The 9,887-nt window shown below is 47.8% G+C and overlaps 1 protein-coding gene across 1 annotated transcript in view; it reads left to right on the top strand.

The window, feature by feature from the left end:
• Positions 1-9,020, top strand: part of ZNF512B (zinc finger protein 512B) — a 35,304-nt gene extending 26,284 nt beyond the window's left edge. The window contains exons 12-16 of the mRNA XM_015826647.1: positions 867-1,058; positions 3,779-3,880; positions 5,867-5,929; positions 6,599-6,697; positions 8,724-9,020. Coding sequence (XP_015682133.1) covers positions 867-1,058; positions 3,779-3,880; positions 5,867-5,929; positions 6,599-6,697; positions 8,724-9,020 — 753 coding nt within the window. The remainder of the gene's footprint in view (positions 1-866; positions 1,059-3,778; positions 3,881-5,866; positions 5,930-6,598; positions 6,698-8,723) is intronic.
• Positions 9,021-9,887: the final 867 nt, after the last annotated feature.

Genomic DNA, 9,887 nt, shown 5'->3' with positions numbered 1-9,887 from the left:
TTCGTTTACCTCCTTCTCTCCATCTCCCTCTCTCCCTCTCTCCCACTCCCTCTCTCCCACTCCCTCCCTCCCTCCATTCTCCTTTTCGTTTTCCTCCTTCTTTCTCCCTCTCCTTCTCTCCCTCCCTCCCTCCTTTCCTCCTCCCTTCCCTTCATTCTTCTTTTCGTTTACCTCCTTCTCTCCATCTCCCTCTCTCCCTCTCTCCCACTCCCTCTCTCCCACTCCCTCCCTCCCTCCATTCTCCTTTTCGTTTTCCTCCTTCTTTCTCCCTCTCCTTCTCTCCCTCCCTCCTTCCTTTCCTCCTCCCTTCCCTTCATTCTTCTTTTCGTTTACCTCCTTCTCTCCAATTCCCTCTCCCTCTCTCCCACTCCCTCCCTCCATTCTCCTTTTCGTTTTTCTCTTTCTGTCTCCCTCTCCTTCTCTCCCTCCCTCCCTTCTTTCCTTCCTCCTCCCTTCCCTCCCTTCTCCTTTTCGTTTTCCTCCTTCTGTCTCCCTCTCCTTCTCTCCCTCCCTCCCTTCTTTCCTTCCTCCTCCCTTCCCTCCCTTCTCCATTTCGTTTACCTCCTTCTGTCTCCCTCCCTTCCTCCCTTCATTCTCCTTTTCGTTTTCCTCCTTATATCTCCATCTCCCTCTCTTCCTTCCTTCCTCCCTCCCTCCTTCCCTTCCTTCGCCTTTGCCTTTTCTTCCTACTCTTTCTCCTCCTCCTTCCCCTTCTCCCCTCCCTATCTTCCTCCCTTGCTTCTCCTCCTCCTCCTCCTCTCCTCCTTCACCTTCACCTCCCTGCCTCTTTCTCCTCTTTCCTCCCTTCCTCCTCTCTTCCCCCTTCCAGCATCTGCCTTCATCACAGACCGCTTTTCTCTCCTCAGCCCCCAGAGCAGCCAGAGGCGAAACCCGAACCCAGCCCTGTGGTAGATTTCGAGAGGACCCCCAGCGGCCGCATCCGGCGCACCTCCGCCCAGGTGGCCGTCTTCCACCTGCAGGAAATAGCGGAGGACGAGCTGGCCAAGGACTGGACCAAGCGGCGGATGAAGGACGATCTGGTCCCCGAAACGAAGCAAGTGAGCGACTGGGACCCCCCCCAAGAGCTTCTCAAAGATGGCGGAGGGTGCAGGAGGGGTCGGAGAATTGGGGTGTTTGGGGGGGAAGGCTTGGCTTGAGGATTGTGGCACGCTTTTTATTTATCAGTTAGATTTATATCCCGCCTTTCTCCGAGAGCCCAAGATGGCTTCCATGGGGATTTCTCCTCATCGATCCTCACAACCACCCTGTAAGGTGGGCCGAGAGAGAAATATTGACCAAAGGGGCCCATCTGATGGGTGATTTTTTCCCCCAGAGGGATGGTTTTGAACTCGACTCTCTCTGGTCCAGATCTTGCATCTTAGCTACGCGGCTTCTGTTCAGGGCCGCGTGTTCAGTACCCGGTCCTGTTATTTATTGATTTGCTTTTTACAAATAATGATGAGCAGATCCAACACACCTTCCTCCTATTGTTTTCCCCACCACAACAAGCCTGTGAGGTGGGTTGGACGGTGAGAGAGTGACTGGCCCAAGGTCATTCAGCTGGCTTTCATGGTTAAGGCGGGACTTGAACTCACTGTCTCCTGCTGATTGGCCCAAGACAGTCACGCAGCTGGCTCTCATGCTTAAGGCGGGACTTGAACTCACCGTCTCCTGCTGATTGGCCCAAGATAGTCACGCAGCTGGCTTTCATGCTTAAGGCAGGACTAGAACTCACTGTCTCCTGCTAATTGGCCCAAAATCACCCAGCTGGTTTGGTTCCTAAGGCGGAACTAGAATTCACTGTCTCCTGGTGATTGGCCCAAGACCGGCACCCACCCGGCTTTCATGCCTAAGGTGGGACTAGAACTCACCATCTCCTGGTGATTGGCCCAAAGTCACCAGCTGGCTTTCATGCCTAAGATGAGACTTGAACTCAGAATCTCCCACTTTCTAGCCTGGCCACTTAACCACTAGACCAAACTTTCTCCAACTAATCAAATTTATGCAATAAAATCAGGTGCAAATCAGGTTTCCTGAGATGACAGTTGCATTAAACCAAGGGTAGGCAACCTTGGCTCTTTTATGACTGGTGGACTTCAACTCCCAGAATTCCTGAGCCAGGCTGGCTCAGCATGGAAACCTCTCCTTTTCCCCTCAGCGTGGCTGGCTCAGGAATTCTGGGAGTTGAAGTCCACCAGTCATAAAAGAGCCAAGGTTGCCTACCTCTGGCCTAGGCCTGGGCCGCTTTATGACTCGTGGACTTCAACTCCCCGAATTCCTGAGCCAGCCTGGCTCAGCATGGAAACCTCTCCTTTTCCCCTCAGCGTGGCTGGCTCAGGAATTCTGGGAGTTGAAGTCCACCAGTCATAAAAGAGCCAAGGTCGCCTACCCCTGCATTAAGTTCAGAGTTAGCAGCGATTCCCCCAAACCCATGCAGGACAGATAAGATGGTGCTGCAATTTCTTTGAGGAACATCTCCTTTTATCAAAAGTTGAAGCAAACACCTGGTCCTCGACTTACGACCAGAATTAGGACCTGAATTTCCGTTGCTAAGCAAGTCAGTTAATGAAGCGAGTCGTGCACAGTTTTAGGACTTCTTTTTCGAGGGTGGCTAAGCAAATCACTAAGTGATTTGTTAAGTGAATCATGTAGTTGTTAAATAAAGTCAGCTAACCCCCCCTCCCCTTGACAGAAGCCATCTGGTAAGGTTGCAAATAATAGTAATAGTAATCATCATCATCATCGCCAGTCAATTTGAATGTTCAGTTGACTGAGGTTCACGTCTAATGAATAATAATAATAATAATAATAATAATAATAATAATAGTAATAATAGTAATAGTAATAAAGTTGGAAGGGATCTTGGAGGTCATCTAGTCATCTAGTCCAACCCCCTGCTCAGGCAGGAAACCCTATACCATTTCAGACAAACGGCTGTCCAGTCTCTTCTTAAAAAACCTCCAGTGTTGGAGCATTCACCGCTTCTGGAGGCAGGTGGTTCTACTGGTTAATTGTTCTCACTGTCAGGAAGTTTCTCCTTAGTTCTAGGTTGCGTCTCTCCCTGATTAGTTTCCATCCGTTGCTTCTTGTCCTGCCTTCAGGTGCTTTGGAGAATAGCTTGACTCCCTCTTCTTTGGGGCAGCCCCTGAGATATTGGAAGACTGCTATCATGTCCCCCCTCGTCCTTCTCTTCGTTAAACTAGACATCCCCAATTCCAGCAACCGTTCCTTATATTGTTTTAGCCTCCAGTCCCCTGATCATCTTTGTGGCTCTTCTCTGCCCTCTTTCCAGAGTCTCAATGGTCACGTGATCCTGGGATGCAGCAACCGCCATAAATGCATGCTGGTTGCCAAGCGCCCAAATTTTGATCAGGTGATCCCGTCATAAGTCCGAGGATCAGTCATAAGTCACGTTTTAACTGCTGTTGCTCCTCTGCCCTCCTCTCCTTGTTTACACCTTAGCTTTCTGTTATTCATTTTTGCTTGCATTGATTTCGATTCACGTTTTTAAAACATTCCCTAAAACATTCCATAATAATAATAATAATAATAATAATAATTATTATTATTATTATTATTATTATTATTATTATTATTATTATTATTATTATTATTATTATTATTATTATTATTATTATTATTTTGGGAAAAGGCATGTAAATGCTCTTTACCTGTTGAGCCTCTTGGAGGAGGGGGGAGAGAGGAGGGTAAGAAATTGGGGAGCCCTTAGCCACCTGTGAATAGCATTCTGACTGTTGTGACTGTTGAATGTTGGCAGCTGAATTACACTCGGCCTGGACTTCCCAAGTTGAACCCGAGTCTTCTGGAGGCCTGGAAGAATGAAGTCAAAGAAAAAGGACACATCAATTGCCCAAATGACGTGAGTGCGTTGCGTTTGACGTCCAGAAGTCCCTCGATTTGTCTTGGATGGGATTTGAGGAAGATTGGAGTCACAAACCGAGGTCTGACTATATACAGTAGTGGCCAAAATTGTGGAAACCTTTTGGGAAAAGTGTATTTTTGAGGTTGGATGGCTAATAACACCCTTTTGGAGGGGAGTAGTACCATAAAATTATATATCAATGGAATGATAATTTAATCGAGAATGTAATGCAACAAAGTTTGTTCAATTATCTGTACTGTATTCTATGAAAAGTTATAGCCAAATAACCAGAAAAAGGAAGCACAACTTGCTTAAGTTGATCTCAGGTAGCATTCCTTCATCTGATTGTAGCCAATGAGCGTGAGTGTTTAGAGAGCCAATCAGGTGTCATCTTGTTTTGGCCATGAGCCAATCAGATCACAGTAGGATTCGGTTATTGATGTCCTGTATTGAAGCCGAGAGGAGGATATTTGTCAGTGTGTTATGTGATGGCTATCAAGTTGGTTGGGTTTCTTTGTGTTCTTTCATCTAGTGAGCTTGTAAAACATCATAAAATTAAAGTAATGGTGCAAAGAGTTGACTGGTCGCCCAGAAAGCGATGCAAAATAGTATTATTCAGTGAACAAGGCTACAGTGATAAAGAAATTAGAAGAAAAATGGGTGGAAATTTAACCAAAGGTGGCATTTCTACTGTACACTTTTCCCAAAAGGTTTCCACAATTTTGGCTACTACTGTAGATCAGGGGTCTTCAAACGTCGCCCTTTTATGACTTGTGGACTTCAACTCCCCATAAAAGGGGCACGTTTGAAGATCCCTGATTATAGGTAGTCCTGGACTACAACTGAGCCCCCAGATTGCTGTTGCTAAGCGAGACTGTGTTGTTAAGTGAGTTTTGTCTCATTTTTATGACTTTTCTTGCCACAAGGGTTAAGCGAACCCCTTGCAGATGTTAAGTTAGGAACATGATTATTAAGTGAATCCAGCTTCTCCCTTGACTTTGCTTGTCAGGTCACAAAAAGGGATCACGGGTCCCCGGGACATGGCGACCATCATAAATATAAAACAGTGGCCAAGCATCTGGATTTTGCAGCATTCTGAAACAGTCATAAGTAATGAAAAATGGCTAGAAGTCGCTTTTTTTTTCAGTGTTGTTGAAACGTCAAACAGTCACTGAAGTAATGGTGTACGTTGGGGATGATTTGTATCTAGCTTGAAAACCAAGATCAGAGAGCACCAAGGACCCCACAGTCCTCCTCCTCCTCCTCTCCCCACTCCCCTCTAGCACTGATGATGTTACCTAGTTTGGGTAATGAAACATCTGCAAGAAAACAACCAAGCTCAGAGAGCACCCAGGATCCCACAGTGGTCATGCTCCTCCTTCTCCTCCTCCTCCCCCTCCTTCTCCTCCTTCTCCTTCCCCTCCTCCCCCCTCCCCCCTCCTCCTCTTCCTCTATTCGGCAAATCCCACTCTCTTCTAGCACTGATGATGTTACCTAGTTGAGTAATGAAAGAAAACAACCAAGCTCAGAGAGCACCAACGACCCCAGTCATCCTCCTCATTCTCCTTCTCCTCCTCCTCCTCCTCCTCCTCCTCCTCCTCCTCATTCACTCCTCCTCATTCTCCTCCTCCTCCTCATTCTCCTCCTCCTCCTCATTTACTCCTCCTCCTAATTCACTACTCCTCCTCATTCTCCTCCTCCTCCTCATTCACTCCTCCTCCTAATGCACTCCTCCTCCTCCTCCTCCCCGCAAACCTCACTCCCTTCTAGCATTGATGATATTAACCTATTTGTTAATGAAACATCTGCAGGAAAACCACCAAGCTCAGAGGGACCAAGGGACCCGTCATTTCAACCCCCAGCTACACATATTCTCCTTCCCAACCTTTGGGAAGGTGGGCTGCAGCTTCTAGGAGCGATGCCTAGGGTGGGGGGAGGCAGGTTCCCCAGTTCCTCACTCAGCCTCTCTGTTTTCCCTTCCAGTGCTGTGCAGCCATTTATTGCAGCGTGTCCGGCCTAAAAGCCCACCTGGCCAACTGCAACAAGGTAATGGACCCTCTCTCTCTCTCTCTCTCTCTCTCTCTCTCTCTCTCTCTCTCTCTCNCTCTCTCTCCTCCCTCTCCCTCTCCCCCTCTCTCTCCCCCTCCCTCCCTCCCTCCCTCTCTCTCTCTCTCTCTCTCTCTCGTCGATTTCTTTGTTGGGGTGCAATGGTGGGCCTGCCAAATCCGCAGCAGACTGTAGGCCAGGGATGGGCAAAGATGGCACAACATTTGGGGTGACGCCTGTGTTCACCAAGGCCACGCGGCAGCTTTTCTTAAAAAGATGTCCGGTTCTCACATGATTTGCAGAGGCTGCACTTAGAATGGGGTGTCTCTCATGCGGCCTCCAGACCTGCAGAAGCCACCTGAGAGGATTGTGGCCTCAGGAGCCTCCAAAAATAGAATAGAACAGAACAGAACAGGCACGCTGGCTGAGGAATTCTGGGAGTTGAAGTCCACAAGTCATAAAAGGGCCAGGTTTGAAGACCCCTGCCCTACACCATTTCAGAAAAAATGGCGGTCCAATCTCTTCTTTAAAATCTCCAGTGATGGAGGACCCACAACTTCTGGAGGCAAAGCGGTTCCACTGACTTTAATTGTTCTGACTATCAGGAAATTTCTCCTCAGTTCTACGTTGGTTCTGCCGAAATTAACCTGGCTGGTCTTTGATTTACAGGGAGGCCATTTGGTGGGCAAATATCGTTGTCTTCTGTGTCAGAAGGAGTTTAGCTCAGAAAGTGGAGTCAAATACCACATCACCAAGACACACTCAGAGGTAAGTAGCTACTTTTTGGGAGTTGCTGCTAAGTTACCTCTAGCGGTTAAAGAACCAGGCTAGAAAGCGTGAGACGGTGAGTTCTGGTCCTGCATTAGGCAGGAAAGGCAGCTGGGTGACTTTAGGCCAATCACCAGGAGACGGTGAGTTCTAGTCCTGCCTTAGTCATGAAATCTGGCTGAGTGACTTTGGGCCAATCACCAGGAGATGATGCGGCTGGGTGACTGGTCCAACCACCAGGAGACGGTGAGTTCTAGTCCCGCCTCAGGCATGAATGGCAGCTGGGTGACTTTAGGCCAATCACCAGGAGACGGTGAGTTCTAGTCCCGCCTTAGTCATGAGAGCCGGCTGGGTGACTTGTCCAATCACCAGGAGACGGTGAGTTCTAGCCCCGCCTTAGTCATGAAAGCCAGCTGGGTGATTGGTCCAATCACCAGGAGACTGAGTTCTAGTCCCGCCTCAGGCATGAATGGCAGCTGGGTGACTTTAGGCCAATCACCAGGAGAAGATGAGTTCTAGTCCCGCCTTAGTCATGAGAGCCGTCTGGGTGACTTGTCCACTCACCAGGAGATGGTGAGTTCTAGTCCCGCCTCAGGCATGAATGGCAGCTGGGTGACTGGTCCAATCACCAGGAGACTGTGAGTTCTAGTCCCGCCTCAGGCATGAATGGCAGCTGGGTGACTTTGGGCCAATCACCCAGAGACGGTGAGTTTTAGTCCCACCTTAGTTATAAAAGCCGGCTGAATGACTTTGGACCAATCACCAGGAGACGGTGAGTTCCAGTCCCGCCTCAGGCATGAAAGGCAGCTGGGTGACTTTGGGCCAATCACCAGGAGACGTGAGTTCTAGTCTCGCCTTAGGCAGGAAAGGCAGCTGGGTGACTTTGGGCCAATCACCTGGAGACGGTGAGTTCTAGTCCCACCTTAGGCATGAAAGGCGGCTGGGTGATTTTGAGCCAGTCCCTCCCTCTCAGCCCAGCCCTCATATGGTTGTTGTGGGATGAAAACAGGAGGGTTGTGAGGAAAACCTCACAGGATTTTAAGTATAATTTTAATTGGAACACAGCTTCGAATATTTGGTTTTTAATTTGGTTTTAGAGGGGTTTTTATTTTTATTGATATGTGTATCTGTTTTAATATGCTGTGCACCGCCCTGAGTCCTGCGGGAGAAGGGCGGTATAGAAATTAAATAAATAAATAAATAAATAAATAAATATTGTGAGAAAAACAGAAAGAGGAAGGTGTTTTGGATACCTTCAGTGCCTTGAATTATTTGTAGAGATAATAAAAGGCGAGATACCAATAAGCAAATAAAATAAGAATTAAAAGCTGTCATCCAAAGGGAAACCCTCTACAGCAAAAGGAAACCCTTTTTCGGTTTGGGCGTAACTTGGAACGGTCGCTAAGCGGCCGGTTGTAAATCGAGGACTACCTGTCCAGTTCTCCACTTACGACCCCAATTGAGCCCAAAATTTATGTTGCTAAGCGAAACACTTGCTTAGTGAGTTTTGCCCCATATTATGACTTTTCTTTGCCACAGTTGTTAACCGAATCACTTCAGTCGCTAAGTTAGCGACACGGTTGTTAAATGAATCTGGCTTCCCCTGTTGACTTTGCTTGTCAGACGGTCACAAAAGGGGATCAGGTGACCCCGGGGGACACGGCAATGCCGTCATAAATACGAGACAGTTGCCAAGCGGCTGAATTTCGGTCACGTGACCACAGGGGAGGCTGCGACGGTCACAAGTATGAAAAACGGTCCTTTTTTTCCACGCCGCCGTAATGTTAAACGGTCACTGAATGAGCTGTCGTAAGTCTACCTCAGGGGTAGTCAACCTTGGCTCTTTTATGACTCGTGGACTTCAGCTCCCAGAATTCTGGGAATTGAAGTCCACGAGTCATAAAAGAGCCAAGGTTGACCTGTATCGTGCAAGCACCATTTAAACCTGCTTTGTGTGAACGCAGGCGACCTGTGCCAATCCATCTTTCTTTGCCTCCCTCCCTCCCTTCCCATCCCCGCAACCCAGAACTGGTTCCACACCTCGGCGGATTCTTCCAAGAAAAAGAAGAGCAAAGAACAGGGCTCCCCCGGCCACGAAGAACAAAAGACTAGCCCCGACGGGAAGAAACGAGGCCGGAAGCCGAAGGAAAGGCATCCCGAATTTTTCCCTAAAGACACGGAGAGCCTCCTGGAAAACACTAACCACAAGAAAGCCGCCGCCTCGTGGCCGGTGGCAAACTGCATCCTGGACGAGAAAGATAGAGGTAACAAACCCTTCTTCCACGCCAAGAAAACGGGGGCGAATAAAATGGCAGAAAAATAAGCCGAAGGGGGGGGGGTCAAGAAAATAAATAAACCACAGAAAAACCTCTTTAATAAAGATTAGTTTACAGGGTGATGGGTGACCAGGATGCTCCTTTGTTGGCTGAGCCCCTCCCGTTCTGCTCCTCTCTTTTTTTAAAAAGAAAAAAGAAAAAAAAAGTGACAAACCACTTTAAGGCCCGGACTACAAGCGCTGGGTTTTTATTTTCGGAGACGGAACTCGGACTTCCGGCATGATTCTTCCATCCGTACCCCGCCTGGGTTGTATATAAGGCCAGCCCCCCCGTGGGCAGAACACAGTCCACGGATCGGTTGGCTGCCACGGCGAAGCGGAGGGGTCTTCGAAAGAGACCCTGCAGGAGCAAGAAAAGAGCGAAGTGCAATAGGGAAACCAAGTTAAGTTTTATTTTTATTTTTCTTCTCTGTTTTTTGTGGATCCCTTTTCCAGTAGCGGTGGTGTGTTAGAAAAACAGAGCGTGTTCAGGAGTTTCCCGTGAACGGAAAACAAATATTGTGGTTGTGGTTGCAAACCCAGCTTACCTTTTTTTTATATATAATTTTGATAGGAAATGCATTTTAAAGAGAAAAAAAAGTATCTGAGATTGTTTTGACAATGAACAGTTGGGGGGAGGGGTTGGGTTTATGATGACGCTGACGAAATACCCTGATTTTGAATTTTATTATTATTATTATTTTTATGGTCCAACCAGAAATAAATCAAGAGGAGGCGGGTGCCCCCGCCTGCAAATTTGGATAACATTTGGAAAAGTTTAGGGGAAACTAGTATTGGAGAAAGGAACTTTTGGCAAGGAGATGTTTGGGGAAGATTTCTTAAAGAGGGAGGTTTAATTGGGGAAAATATAGGACC

This window comes from Protobothrops mucrosquamatus, unplaced genomic scaffold (genome assembly GCF_001527695.2).
Source record: "Protobothrops mucrosquamatus isolate PMUCROS unplaced genomic scaffold, P.Mucros_1.0 scaffold3219, whole genome shotgun sequence".
NCBI lineage: Eukaryota > Metazoa > Chordata > Lepidosauria > Squamata > Viperidae > Protobothrops > Protobothrops mucrosquamatus.
This window is presented reverse-complemented; position numbering and strand designations above follow the sequence as displayed.